This window comes from Budorcas taxicolor, chromosome 3 (assembly GCF_023091745.1).
Source record: "Budorcas taxicolor isolate Tak-1 chromosome 3, Takin1.1, whole genome shotgun sequence".
Lineage (NCBI taxonomy): Eukaryota > Metazoa > Chordata > Mammalia > Artiodactyla > Bovidae > Budorcas > Budorcas taxicolor.
The window spans coordinates 102,024,441-102,039,378 of NC_068912.1; the positions used below are offsets into that span (position 1 = coordinate 102,024,441).

The window sequence follows — 14,938 nt, forward strand, 5'->3', positions numbered from 1 at the left end:
GGGGGAGCTGGTCACTGGTTAAAGGGCTGCCAAGGGCCTCAGCGCAGGCAAGCCCCAGGGCCACTCCTCCCGGCCACCCTCCCAGCCAGGGGCGTCAAAAGTGGTGAGAGGAAAAGGAGGCAGCCCAGTCCAGCTCAGCAGCTCTATTTACACAGCAGCGTCCCACACCCTGTGGGGCCTCTCATGGCTTCTTGGCTTTCTTCACAGAAGAGGAGCTGGAGGCCGATTCCCGCCGCTTCCTCTGAGGAGACACAAGGTGCCGAGGTCAATGGCTGGACTCGGGCTCGGTGCCTGTGTTTCATGCTGAGTCAGGAAGGTGACGCCCACTGGCCACCCACTCATTCTCAGAACCCCTCAGAGTGATGATCCCTGTTTCGGGTGCTAGAGGGGGTGGGGCCCGTGCATGCACGTGCATGTGCTCACTAGCAGGGCCAGCTGGAGCTCTCCTGGTCGGTCCAGCCTCTTACCGAATTGGGCGTGAGGGGTGCGCCCACCACATCGATGATGGCGTCCTTGCTGGGGTCAGAGCCAAGAGTGGGTTCAGACACCGCTGGCTCGGCCGGGGCCGGGGCCGGGCCCGAGGCCGGGGTGGTGGGGCCCCCCAGCACGCCAGCCCGCGCCAGCGCCTCGTGCCGGTGCCGCAGCATCTGCAGTTCGTACTCGCAGTTGGCGCAGGCCTGCTTGAGCTCGTAGAGCAGCACCAGGTCACTCCGCAGCTCATTGAACATGTGCACCAGCTCCTCTGTGGGCGTTGGGCTCAGCTCTGTGGGCGGGCAGGAGGCACAGTGGTGGGAGGCCAGCAGCAAGAACTGCCTCCTACCACCCAGCCTTCATCCACAACCTCGCCTGGGGAGGAGGGAGGGGGTTGGTGGGAAGGTCCATCCTGAGGGGCCCAGCCCCCACACTCACCCACACCCAGCTCCAGCAGCATCTGTTCCAGGGCCTTGATCTTTTTCTGTCCCACAGAGCTGGGCAGCTTCATCTGCAATGACCCAGGCAGCTCAGCTCAAGCAGGACCCTCTCCCGACAAGCGGTTTAGAATGAAGGGGACGAAAGGAACTGGGGCGGGGTGGGGAGGACTAGGAGAGAAGTTCACCCCTAGAGGCAGCTCTGGGTCTACAACCAGTGAGGAGAAGAGGCTGAAGGCTGAGCTCAGCCTGGCGTTCGCCTGAGACCCTGTGTGTCCGCCTCCACCTGCTCCAGGCCCCTGGCCACAGCGCTCAGGCCATAGAGCCCAGACACAGAGAACAAGGTGACTCACGTACCCGCTGGCTCCGCAGCGTGACGCCCGCAGACTTGAAGTCCGGGAACTTGATGCCTGCCGTCTCAGGAACAGCCTGGGGAGGAGCAGTTATGGAGACCAGGGTGTCACAGGGAGAGGGCCCAATGTTAGTCCCAGCCCCCCACCCTGAGCTGGGCTGGCTTAGTCTCCACACCGGCTTCTCAGCCTCCTTTTTCTGGGGGAGCTTCTTCTTGGGGGCCTTGCGTTCCGTGCGCCGCTGCTCGGCAGTGGTGTCTGCCGCCGTGATCAGCTTCTGCAGGTCCTGGCTGCGCTTCTCCCGCTCCTTCTTCCGGGCCTCGATCTTGCGCAGCTCCTGCAGCAAGTACTCCTCCTCCGCCACCTGGGAAAGAGAGACGCTGAGAGGAGTGTGAAATTCAAGGGGCAGTGAGGGGAGAGAGGGAGATGGAGGGGTGCTGGGCAGTCTGTGAGGGACTCTGAGCAGCAAGGGGCCAGGAGGGAGGTGCAGGGAGCAGGGAGGGTGGCTAGTGAGGGGTGGGACTGGATGGAGTGAGGGCGGGGGCAGTAGGGGAGCCGAGGGCGTGCAGGATGGAGGCAGTGGTCAGGGGTCTCAGGGCTTGAAGAGTCTGTGGGACTCGGCGCTGACCTGCTCTGGGGTCCGGTTATAGAGACGCTCCAGCTGTTCCTTCCGCCGTCGCTCGTGCCCAGCATCAAATACTGGTATCTTGAGGTCTGTGCCTGGCACAGCCCGCACGTTGGCAAGCTTGGCACAGATGTGGTAGTACCGCTCCTTCAAGTCCTCCACAGAACGCTTCTAAGGACAGACATGGAGAGAGAGACAAACGCTCAGAGGTGTGTGAAAAAGAAGGCACGGAGCTACCGGCCTGCCGGGCCTGGGGGTTGGGCACACAAGCAGATAACAAGGCGCCAGCTCACCTTGAACTGCTGGTGGTCATACCGGTCATGGATGACGACAAAACGCAGATCAAAGCGGCGGCTGAGGTCAAAGAGGTGGTCGGTCTCTGCCTTTGTCCAAGCATCGTCATGAAGGTAGAGCTGGTACTCCTGCTCTGAGTACACGGGCACCTGCACTGTCTACAAGCAGGGGTGGGGCGGTGCGGAGGGGGACAGGCACGCCCGCGTCATGGCACGTCGCACAGGCTGCAGCCCCGTGACCACAGTCCCTCCTGTTGATTGCCCATCCCTGCGCTGGACAAAAGCAGATCCTCTGCCTGGGACCCTGCACAGGACCCCTGGAGATGGTTCCAGAGCAAGGAAAGAAACTGATGGCTTGACCAAAGGCCCTGATAGGCTCCAGGACTGTCGCCCGCCTCTGGATCCACTCCAGGACTAACTGCACAAAACACATGCTCCTGACCCCATGGTTAAGGTAAGGGGCCCACAGGTAAGCGTGTCTGTGGAGTCCAAGGGTCAACTCTGGAGTAGGGCAGACGGCTAAGTTCCAGAGAAAGGTCCAGGAGCCCCTAGCAGGGAACACTTGTCTGAAGCACTCCTGCCACCCAGTGGTGACAGGGAGACTTGCAGCTCCCCAAGCTGGCCAAGGTTTCATCTCTATAGAAAAGGCACCTGAATCCTGCTCCCAGCATAAACCCCCATCCCAACCCCCATGCCCCGTCCCCCAGACCTCCCTCAGGGGAAACAGCACCACTATGGGCTGGGTCTGTCAGTCAAGAGACCCCAGGAAGGAGACAGTGCTAGGCTGGACCTGGGAAGTTTCTCCATCAAACGACACTGGCTCTCAAAACCCTTGTGTCCAGCAGCCTCTGGGACATTTCCTACTGGAAGTCCTACATACATCTCAAACTGAATGTGTTCAGGTGATACGTGTTAACTAGATTCACTGGGGTGACCATTTCACACTATATACAAATACGGGATCATTACCTTCTAAACTGAAGCTAATATATATGTAACAGTTATACCTCAATAAAAAAAATTCAGTATGTTCAGTACTGAGCTCACTGTGCTCCCTCAAACTTCTATCTCCTCCAGTTCAGATCTCAATGTTGGCATCACCCAAGCAAGAACCCTAGGAGGCATCTTTAATTCCTACCTTTACCCTTGAACCCCTCCTCTTTCCCAAATCTGTGGCTTTTACCTCCCAATTCTCCACTGCCATGCCCGTGTCCAGACCATCACTACCCCCTTGCCTGGATAGAGATACAGCCTCCCCACTGGTCTCTCTGCCTCCATGTAATCCTCTTCCGGGCAATTCTCCATCTGCAGCCAAGATGGGACCTCTCTGACACTGCTAAAGGGCAGCCTTTAGACCAGTGCTGCTACAAACCTGGTCTACAGTAAGCACAGAAATGAGAATAAGCATTTAGAAAGCTTCACGACAATTCTACAGCATCATATGCTGCTAAATAATTCAGAAGAAGCATGGACTGATGCTCTGTCTTTTCTTACAATTTTACTCTCTTCAGTAGTCTCTGATGAATTGGGAAATTTTAAAAAATGTCCTTTATCACAGATAATTCGAAAAGCACTGTTCTAGAATATATAACTGATGTTACCCAACCATCACTTATGAAACCCCTCAAAGGCTCCCTGATACTTTGAAAGTGCCTTCTGGATAATTTTCAAACTTGCCAAGATCAAGGGTTGTCTGGATCACTTCCTACCTCCTGGGTTCAGCACAGGACCTGCACACTGTAGGTATTAATGAATATTTACTCAATCAATCAGTGAACACATGGTAAATGACCTGGCCTCCCTCTGCAACCACTGTCCTTCATGGACCCTAAGTTCCAGCTGAGCAACTAGCAGTTACTGGAATATACCAGGCTCTCCCCCTCAGCCTTTGCTGTTCTTGCCTGAAATGCCTTCTCACTTCCACATTTCTTCTACCTAGAAAACTTCTCATCCTTCTGATCTCTCTGCAGTTGGTTACGTATCCCTCCTATGCATTTTAATTCCATTTAACTAAAAAAAAAATATGCTCAGGAACAGTGTAGCTGGTCCTGTTCTCAAGAAGCTCATGATCAGGGAATTCCCTGATGGTCCAAAGGTTAGAAGTTGGCACTTTCACTGCTGGGGCCCAGGTTTGAATCCTGGTTGGGGAACTAAGATCCCGCAAGCCACATGGCGCAGCCATAAAAATAAAAAGAAGTTCACAGTCAATCAAGAGAGATCAGCCAATATTTATTAATATCATGGGCCTGCTAGACCTATGCTAGGGACACAATGCTGAGTAAGATGGGCCTTACCTTCTCGGAGCTCACGGTCCGGCTGCAAAACTAATTTAGTACAGTGAGGCAAAATTGATGACAAAGGTATGCCTAGGATGTAATGAGTGACACCTGATTCAGCCTGGGACAAGGGTTGACAGGGAAGAGATAAATGAGGCCTGGTTAAGTATAATAGAAGTGAACTGGTGAGAGAATGCAGTGGAGAGACTCCTAAGCAGGGGGACCATGTAAACAGTGATGAGATAGAAATGGCCAGAAGCATCAGGACACATGAGGGGAACAAGAAAACGGCAAGACAGGGAAAGGCCTGAGAGAGCCTGGAGAGTCAGCAGAGGGGAGCTGCTGCAGGCCTATACGCCTGTTAAGGAGTCTGGAATTCATTTTGTAGGTGATGGGAGCCAGAAAGGTTAGTTTTAAAGAGAGGAGTGAGATAGTCATGATTCTCTTCTACAAAGACCACCCTGGCAACAGTGAAGACAGAGGGGGTGAAATATGAGCTGGGGAGACCAACTGGCAGGTTTAAGAAATAATCCAGGTAGGAAGTGAAGAGGCCTGAAATAAAGCAGTAGCAGCAGAGGGTAAAGAAAAGGGCACAGACTTGAGAGGCTTTAAACATCACAGGTTGTGACAACTGGCCATAAGGGGTGAGGGAAGATGCTGTCACAAGTAACTCCTGAGTTGCTGGCTTGAGCAAGAAATCATATGCGGAGCCACTGACTCAAAGCACGACCCCAGGAATGAGCAGCATTGGCGGGAAGATGGTTAGTTTCCTTACCCTGGCTTCGTTCTCCACCCATAATCACCACAATCTTTCTAAAACTCAAATCTGACCCTGACACCATTCTACTTAAAACCTACTAGTGGCTCCCCAAAGACATCAGTGCAAAGCCCATTTCTGAGCCTGCCTGCCAAGCCCTGCCTGACTCAGCCCTGCTAGCCTCTCAGGCCTCTTCTCCCACCATGTTCTGTCCTGGACTTCAGGCTTCATCAACAGGGAAATGCCCACAGCATCCCATACACATGACTGATTTTTCGTTTATGTCTTTGCTCACGATGACTCCTCTGCCTGAACAAGTCACTGTAGTCTTTCCTACTGTTACCTGGTGACATCCTTCAAGAGTCAGTTCAATACCTTATGACCCAGAATCCTGTGCCTGGGCAGATACCTGGAGAAAACTCTAATTTCAAAGACACATGCACCCCTATGCTCACAGCAGCACGACTGACAACAGTTAAGACATGGAAGCAACCTGAAGGCCTACTGACAGTGAACGGATAAAGAAAACTGGTGTATATACACAATGGAATACTGCTCAGCCATAAAAAAGAATGAAATTATGCCATTTGCAGCAACATAGATGCAACTAGAGAAGTCAGACAAAGACAAAGATGATATCACTTATATGTGGAATCCAAATATGATACACATGAACTTATTCACAAAACAGAAACAGACTCACATACACAGGAAACACATTTATGGTTCCCAAATGGGGATAGGGGAGGGATAAATTAGGAAATTGGGGATTAGCAGATACAAACTACCATATATGAAACAGATAAAAAAGGTCCTACTGCATAACACAGGGAACTATATTCAATTAACTTGTAATAAACTAAAACAGAAAAGAATAAGAAAATTTATATATATATGTGTGTGTGCCGACTAAGGTCCATCTAGTCAAGGCTATGGTTTTTCCAGTGGTCATGTATGGATGTGGGAGTTGGACTGTGAAGAAGGCTGAGCACCGAAGAATTGATGCTTTTGAACTGTGGTGTTGGAGAAGACTCTTGAGAGTCCCTTGGACTGCAAGGAGATCCAACCAGTCCATTCTGAAGGAGATCAGCCCTGGGATTTCTTTGGAAGGAATGATGCTAAAGCTGAAACTCCAGTACTTTGGCCACCTCATGCGAAGAGTTGACTCATTGGAAAAGACTCTGATGCTGGGAGGGATTGGGGGCAGGAGAAGGGGACGAAAGAGGATGAGATGGCTGGATGGCATCAATGACTCGATGGATGTGAATCTGAGTGAACTCCGGGAGTTGGTGATGGACAGGGAGGCCTGGCATGCTGAGATTCACGAGGTTGCAAAGAGTCGGACACAACTGAGCAACTGAATTGAACTAATGTGTGTGTCACATATATAGTTTAGTCGCTAAGTCATATCCAATTCTTGCAACCCCATGAACTGTAGCCCACCAGGCTCCTCTGTGCATGGAATTTCTCAGGCAAGAATACTGGAATGGGTTGCCATTTCCTTCTCCAGGGGATCTTCCCAGGCCAGCGATCGAACTTGCATCTCCTGCACTGGCAGGTGGATTCTTTACCACTGAGCTACAAGGGAAGTCCTGGCATGGAGCAGTATTTACAAAATACAAAATGAACAGTCTTTTTTTCACCTTGAATTGTCTCATCCAACCTTTCCTCCCCCACCTCAAACCTCCTACCTCTTAGATACTCAGTCTTACATCTCCAGCCTCTCCCTCCACTGGACCTGAAGGGCCTAAAGATGGTGGTGAGGTGGAGAAAAAGCAATTTGGCAGTATAGGGGAGAATGATGGGTCACACCTGGACATGCTGAGTCTGAAAAGCCTGTGAGCCATTCAGGGGAACATATCCAGGTGCAAGTGGATGTACTGGCTGAGGGGAAAGAAGTCAGGACTTTGGGAGTCCAGCTACAAGACCCTTGGGCTTTCAGGCTCAAAGATTAGGCTGCTCTAAGCTGCAGGGACTGGGGTCCATATTGTGTAGTGGCTTAAACAATGGCTAGGGAATCTTGGCCTAGCCCAGCTGTTTCTCACTGGCTGGGTAAGTCTGGGTAGGGCCCTGTTCCATCTGAGCCTCAGTCATCTAGACCAGAGAAAAATCAGTGTGGGCTAGGGTGCTGGTACAGAGAATGAAGAACATAGGCAGATGTCATTTATATAGAAACCATCAGCAGGACTCATGATGAGATGTATCACTGAGGTCTAGCTCAAATCCTAGCTTCTCAGAGCGGCCCTCCCTGACCACCCTACCTAAATTAGGCCTCCCCTACATCTACAAGTTCCCTCTTTATCTCGCTTCATATCCTGGTTTCATTGATCGGTCCTATCTGAAAGAATCCAACTTATTTGTTTCCATGTTTGTTGTATGTCTTCCCTACTTTCTTTGTTCTGTTGTTGACTGAAATAATATGAGTGCTAAAGGAGGCTTAGTTAAGGATGAGTCCCACATTTCTGGTTTGGGTAACTGGGTGGATGGTGGTGTCATTCACTGATGTGGGGAACAGGTTTAGGGGTGGGGAACAGAGGGAAGATGATAAGTTATGCTTACAGGAATCCACTTGATCTGAAGTACCTGTGGGGCCTTTAGGGAGAGAGGTAAGCAAACGACTGGATATATGGGAACTGCTGCTCTGGACTGGAGATATTAAGCTGGGGTTAGAGACATAGAGAGGGTAACTGAGGTCATGGTGTAAATGAGACACACTAGGGAGAAAGGAGAGAGAGAGAAGAGTAGAGCACCTAGGACATAGCTCTGAAGAACAGCGACAACTGAAAGGCCAAGGCAGCACCCCAAAAATCAGAGCAGGGCTAGGAGAGGACAGGACCCCAAGGGCAGAGAAGACCCTGCAGGCATGCGTCCCAAGGACTGAGTGGGCAACCATGGTCGAGACCTGGTCTGAGAGTGCCTCTGGAGCCAACCAGGAGACTGGAGAGCTCAGGCATGTGGCTCAGAGTAGGTGGGCACAACCTTGGCCTATGTCCCCATGGTGGTGGCTCACCTTATTGAACCTGGCGAAGGGGTAGTCCTTGCCCTCCTCTGCTGCCCTTCGCCAGTGGAAGAACATGGCTCCATCCTTGCGGGCTGGGTTGGTGAATGGCATCCACTTCCAGGGCCGTACCTTCTTGGAGCCCAACTTGGCCTTCACTGTGCGGTAGCCTTGGCCAGTGTCACTGGGCAGCAGTGGGGGTGCATCCCTGGGAGCAGGGTTTAAGGAGGTGGGAGATTATACAGTCAGAAGGTGTGCAGAGAGCCTTTGGACCCAGGCCACTGCTCTACCCTAGAGCAAGAAAGTCACGTCCTGGAGTGAGACAGCGAGCTCCTGCATCCTAGTAGGCAAGCAAGAGCCCCGGGTGAGGAGGAAACTGGCTGGGATAATCAGGAGTTAGGGACAGGCAGGCTGGTCAGGGGCCTAAGCCTGGGGCCCTGGGGTTCTAATACTTGCTTCTTGTCAGAGTAGAGCAGTGCATAGACCTCCCGGTGCATGCCCTCGGGCCTCTTGAAGGTCAGTGTCTCCGAGGACTTCTTGGACTTTTTCTGGGGAGGGAAACCACAGGAGAGGAACCACAGCCTAAACTCCCTTTCCTGAAAATTCTTTAGCCCAGCTCAATCCCTGAACAAACCAGCACCTACAGGTAGAGCGACACACACTCACACTCTGACACATCATGACCCACTATGAAGGTACAGAAACCCACTCCAGGGGCGCCTCTAACCTCAGAGCGCGACCTGTCAGAGGAGAAGCTACTTCTCCAGTATCTCAGCATGGTCACCCCGACTTGATGCCCCTCCCCCAAATATCCCACACAAGTGTCACTCTCCAGGTCCTCGCCTACACATGTCACACTCTCTTGGTCCCCACCACTTTCCGCGCGTGTCCCCCCCTCCGTCCCACCTCACCAAGGTGACACACGCTCTCTGTCCCGCTATGCCACATCTTTTACCGCCCGTCTCACTCCAGTGCGGCACCCCATCTCTCCTCGAGCCCTCGTCTGTTGTCACTCCTCCTCACCACTTCACTCCCGCTACCCAACTGCCAGGCACCACTGCTACCTTGTCTGGATTGATAATGTCCTTCTTGCTGATGGTCCCAGAGGCTGCATCTCCCTCTGGACCCCCGAGTTCTAGAATGTCCCGGACATCCGCACCTGTAGCCATCGCGCCCAAAGGATGGGGGAGCGCCCCGAGGTCAAGGGTCAGTGCCTGAAGAGGGACCAGGCTCAGATCAGGAGGCGGAGCCACTTCAGCCCCAAGTGGGGGCGGGGTGAGGAGGCGGGCCGCGAGGACGAGACTGGCCCAGGGTCAGGTCGGGACCTCGCCAGTGTCCCGCCACCTGAGTCTCCCCAACGGCCCCAGCTGTCTCCTAAGTCTCAGCGCCTCCACACCTAGGCTTCCCGGCTGCAGCCCAGCGGCTCCACTATCTCCTCAAAGCCGCGGACAGAAACTTCCGGTCGTGCGCTTTAGAAACGTGGCCGACAGGAACGCTTCCGGTCTGTGCTAGCGGAAAGCAAGCCGGCTGGCAACCCAGTATGAAAACTACTGACCGCGCAGAGCCTGTCACCTACCTTGCCTCCCAGGAGCTCGCCAGTTTCTTGGACTGCCTGGAGTTCTGGCATTTTCCCTCTGCGTTGCGCCATCGCGCAATGAAAAGAGAGTGCACAGCTTTGTGACCTTGGGAGTCGCTTAATTTCTCTGCACTCGTTTCTTCAAAGTGGAAACTGTCATGGTACCTGCGTAAACGAAGTGCCAATAATCCATGTAATACATTAACACGGTGCCTTTTTCCATTAAATGAATTAGTGGTGTTAATTGCCTCTGTTCATTAAGTGCTAAGTACGTAACAGACACTGCTGAGCATTGAAGAGATCAACCAGACAAGGCAGAGCTTGCCAGGGCGGCTGCCAAGATGGTGTGAGGTGGGGACCCCCGGTTGCAACTTCTCTGATTGGGTTGTCTGCGGATCGGGGTCCCGTGGGACTTTACTGGAGCCCAGCTTTCTGAAACTTCACTTGTCTGGGAGCTAGCTGCTTGTGTGGGTTCCAAAGAGGTCCAAGAGCACAGCCCCGAGCAGGTAGCAACTGGAAGAAGTATCCCACAAGGGAAGAAACTTGCTGATCTTCCTGGAGAGAGAGAGACAATTCAAGAGGCAGAAGGTCCTGAGAAAGGACAAAGGGACTGGGGAAGCAGCTCCTAACTTCAGCCTTTGCAAAATAGCCTGCAGACATGGAAGACCCTGGGCATTGGGCATGGGAGATGGAGTGGAGCTTGTAAGGCAGGGGTCCCCAAGCACCAGGATCTAATGCCTGATGGTCTCAGTTGGAGCTGATGGTGTGAAATACAGTGCACAATACATGAATGTGCTTGAAGCATCCCGAAACCACCCCCTCCCCTCAATCAGTGCAAAAATTGTCTGCCATGAAAGCGGTTCCTGGTGCAAAAATGCTTGGGGACTGCTGTTGTAAGGTATTGAGACCAGATCCCAAGCCAGGGGCTTGTCAAAAATCTAGGAGGAACAGACAGCCCACTCAAGTGAGCTATCAATGTTGTATCCTCTTCTGACCTGGGGAGGGGGAGGGGGAGGGGGAGGGGGAGGGGGAGGGGGAAATTGCTGCTGCAGCCACAAACCTAGCTAGATCCCAAAAGTTTGGAGAAGTGGGCCTAGAGATACAAACCTTGCCCTGCTTCTGAGGCCTAATTCCTGGGTGAATGCTCTGAGCTCTAATCAGTTTCCAGGGGAAGCCAGGGTCTTGCAGCAGCAAATGCCCACAGGGTATCTGGCGCCAGAAGTGGACAAAGCAGTGGGAAAGGGTCCTGCACCTCAGCCTCAAACACTTGATTCTGTTTGTAATCAGTGTTGCATGATTATTTGTTTAACATATTTCTCTCCTGATAGAATAATTCCTGTGAGGACAAGGATGTGGTACACCAATGTGTGTCTGTGATAGGCATTATTCTAGGCTTTGGGAATGCAGCAGGTGAATGAGATACAAAAATTTCCCAGTGGGGCTCATATCTAGCATATGAACAATAAAATAGATAGTGTAAGTTTCATAGGGACAAGAGCTATGAAAAAAATAGGGTAATAGGATAGGGGACTAAACAGTGTGTCAGGAAAAGATTCTCGGGGAGCTGAAATTTGAGCTGAGGTTTAAATGATGGAAACAGCCACAAAATACCTGGGGAAGGAGTGTTTCAGACATGAGGAATAACAAGTACAAAGTCCCTAAAATGGAAGGAACACTGTATGTTGAAAGGACATAAAGAAAAGAGGCTGGTGTGGTGGCCATTGGGTAAGGAGGGGAAGAACAGGAAGACTTAAGATCAGAGGTAGGCACTAGGGGCCACAGTAATGAGTTTGGGTTTTATTCTAAGAGTAATCATTTATCTTTCTGTCTTGGACATGGCATGGTTTCTTTCCTTTTCTTCAAGTGCCACCTTAGCTGCTGTCATTAGGAAATCCCTCAGAATGATTGGTCCAGAGCGTCTCATTCCTTGGGGAAATGGAGTCCAGGATTGGGGAAAAGGGAGTGAGAGAGGGATGCCTCTCTCTTGACCCTTCTGGGAGCCACTGCCACACTTCCTGTATCACACTGCGGGTGACAGTGGGTCTCTCCGCCAGGCCCGAGGGGAGCTTGCTCTGCGGTGCCCACACAGCTGACCCTCCACAGAAACCCAGCATCACTTCTGAAGAGACTCTTGCATTGCAGTGTCCTATTGAGGGCCCTGGGAGAGGGATTTCAGGTTGGGGTGCCATGGGGCTGCAGAGTCAACTTTAACAGAGTTTTCATTCAACCCTGAGAGCAATATGAAGCCACTGAAGGGTATGGAGGGGCAGCGGCATGGGGAGGAGAGTTGGGAAGAAGGTTGAAAACAGTCAGATTCGTCTTTAAGAAAGATCACTGGTGGCTTGCTGGTGCAGGGAGCTAGAGACAGGAGAACAAGGTGGGAGGCGATGGTAGGGTCAACTGGAACTAGGAACTGATGGGATGTGGATATAGGAGGAAGAATGAAAAGGAATCCTAGAAGCCCATCCCTCTTCACCCTGTCTGTTGACAGCTCAGCTAGAAAATAGTAGACTGGCGCCCCTGAGGGTCTGGCCTGGCTCTCTTCTTCCTTTCCTCCTCTCCCTTCTCTCTTTCTCCTCCACCCCTCCCCCTCCTCCCCTCTCTTCACCAGGACTATGCACTCCTTAAGTGTGGCAGTGGGTTTTGTCATCCTCTGGGCTCTCCCAGCAAGTGGTCATGTGCCCTGTTTTCAGGGGCTTCTTAGAAACTGTGGGGAAGGGGAGGTGGTGTGTTCGTGCTGTGATCAAGATCCAGAGCCACTCCATCTGCCCTGGTCTTGCTCAGGCGAATTATGAAGGACTTTTTCCAACGAACAGGACAAATTTCCCACGTTTTGAGATGGGCAAAGAACATGATTAGGAAATTCACACAAGTGCAACAGCCAATAACCATACAGATAAGCATTCCACCTTACTGGGATTCAAAGAGTTGAAGAACTGAGAGCTATCATGTGAAATCATTTTATGACTATCAAATAGCTAAAACTTGAACATAATTGTGATACCTATTTTTGACAAGGGTGTGGTTGAAATAGGCGCCATATTTCTATATACTGTTGGTGGAAATGTACATTGACTTGATTTTGTTCATTAGTTTATTCAACAAATAATTGTTCAGTATTTAACTGTAAAGTGAAAGTGAAAGTGTTAGTCACTCAGTAATGTCCAACTTTTTGTGACCTCATGGACTGTATAGCCTGCCAGGCTCCTCTGTCCATGGAAGTCTCCAAGCAAGAATACTGGACTGGGTATCCATTCTCTTTTCCAGGGGATCTTCCTGGCCCAGGGATTGAACCCAGGTCTCCCACATTGCAGGCAGATTCTTTACCTTCTGAGCCACCAGGGAAATCATTTAGGTAGGCCATTACATGCCAGGCCCTGTGCCTTAAAGGCTCCAGCCATCCTGAAGGAAAATGTGATTACTGCCTTCAGCTGGTACATTAAGAACTGTGCACTTGATGGCGTGAACATTGTACCTCAATATAAAGGACCAAGTAGATGAGAACTGGAGGTGCCTGTGAGGCCTGATCAAGATGACTACCTCTCCAAAGCATTCTGTGCCCCTGGGGCAAAAGCCAGTGGGGAGCAGGATTGACAAAGTCCAGGGCAAGGAGCTGGAGGACAGGGGTCTCGGCAAGGCCTGTGTGGTCCCCCTCCAGTTCTAGGGGCGAAAGGAAGATGAAAACCTCTCTGGGATGGCTGGAGGGCACGTGTGGCCCCAACCCGGAGCAGTCCCAGGACAGTGTGTGTGTGGAGGCGGTGGGTGGAGAGGTGGGGAGTGGGGGTCGAGCAGGCAGAGTGGGGGGTGGCTCCCTCCTCCCAGGATGGAGTCTCCTGGGATATTCTTGGGAGCCCTGCCCCTGTCCCCACCCCCAGAAGTCTCCAGAATTTGCAGTAGATTGAAGAAGCTTCCAACAATCTCCACAAAGGAAAAGATTTCTGTTTTCACACTCAACTCCCATGGATTCCAGGATTTGTGGGAGGTCTCTCCCTGTACCATTTCAGCTTTTTTGAAATTCTAGCTCTTGCAGGTATCTCCCTTCTCCTTCCCCTACCAGTTGCATGTCATCAATTATCAGCTTTCCTGAGCGGACTCCTGTGGTCTATTTTATGTTATTGGCTTTTTTTATTTTTTGGCAGAACAGTCTCCTCAGTTGCCAGAACTCTAAGAAATACATTTCTTTTAAGTCACTCCGTCTATAGTTATTTCTGTTATAGCAGCTCAAGCTAAGACATCTTTTTTTTTTCTTTTTTTCTTTTAAACACATGTATTTTTTTTATTTGTTGAGCCAGTCTTTCCAAAATCTGGAGTCTCTTACAGACTTCCTTGTGAGACAATTCTTTTGCTTGTCTACACTAAAAATAAATAAACAAAAATTAAAGTAAGAAACAAGAGGCCACACCTTGTACCACTCACCTCAAAGAGTTAGAAAGCTTGGTGGCCCTCTTGGGTTTGAAGGCCATGTGTACTATATTTGAGAGTGCTGCTCTGACTCATTTATCAGTAACCTGTAGGTTTAGAGAGGAGCCTGGCTCCAAAAGATAGGCCTAGGTTGCAGTGCAATCCATGTTACTAGTTGGGCCTGATTATCCAACAGACCCAATGTTTTGGATGTATTTTTGTGATAGAAATCTTACTTAATACCTTCAGGCAGTTCCAATTGGGGAATCACAGCATGGGCACCCAGGATTCTGAAGCAAGTCTCTGATCCCACCCACAAACCACAGGCCACTACTTGAGAAGGGATTTTTGGCTTACAACGACTGTTGTACAAACTAAACACTTGTCTGTGAGAGGCCATGAAACCACCCAATGAGAACTGAGAATTATTTGATCCATTGGACCATAACGTTGGGGATGCCAGCCAGCATTCCATGATAAAATGTAAGGGGTATATGAAGTGAAGTGAAGTCGCTCAGTCGTGTCCGACTCTCTGCGACCCAATGGACTGTAGCCTACCAGGCTCCTCCATCCATGGGATTTTCCAGGCAAGGGTACTGGAGTGGGTTGTCATCTCCTTCTCCAGGGGATCTTTCCAACACTGGGATCAATCCCAGGTCACCCGCACTGCGGGCAGATGCTTTACCGTCTAAGCCACCAGGGAAGCCCATATAAGAAAGCCCAAGGGGTATATTCAGTTCAGTTCAGTCACTCA

The 14,938-nt window shown here is 51.2% G+C and overlaps 1 protein-coding gene across 1 annotated transcript; it reads right to left on the reverse strand.

The window, feature by feature from the left end:
* Positions 1-128: 128 nt before the first annotated feature.
* On the reverse strand, positions 129-9,689 carry DMAP1 (DNA methyltransferase 1 associated protein 1). Its single transcript, XM_052637883.1, has 11 exons — positions 9,604-9,689; positions 9,272-9,421; positions 8,664-8,755; positions 8,220-8,415; positions 2,177-2,335; positions 1,887-2,054; positions 1,437-1,622; positions 1,266-1,337; positions 910-982; positions 468-763; positions 129-241 (listed from the first exon to the last, which is right to left on the reverse strand). Exons 2-11 carry the CDS (start codon positions 9,374-9,376, stop codon positions 182-184), a joined length of 1,407 nt encoding a protein of 468 aa, XP_052493843.1. The 5' UTR covers positions 9,377-9,421; positions 9,604-9,689; the 3' UTR covers positions 129-181.
* Positions 9,690-14,938: the final 5,249 nt, after the last annotated feature.

Bases quoted from the DNA above. Each gene is read 5' to 3' on its own strand.
- DMAP1 (XM_052637883.1), bottom strand. From the start codon at position 9,376: ATGGCTACAGGTGCGGATGTCCGGGACATTCTAGAACTCGGGGGTCCA. The intron at 2,055-2,176 runs GTGAGCTGGCGC...GTCTGTCCTTAG, and splicing joins ATGACCACCAGCAGTTCAAG to AAGCGTTCTGTGGAGGACTT. The intron at 1,623-1,886 runs GTCAGCGCCGAG...TCTCTTTCCCAG, and splicing joins ATAACCGGACCCCAGAGCAG to GTGGCGGAGGAGGAGTACTT.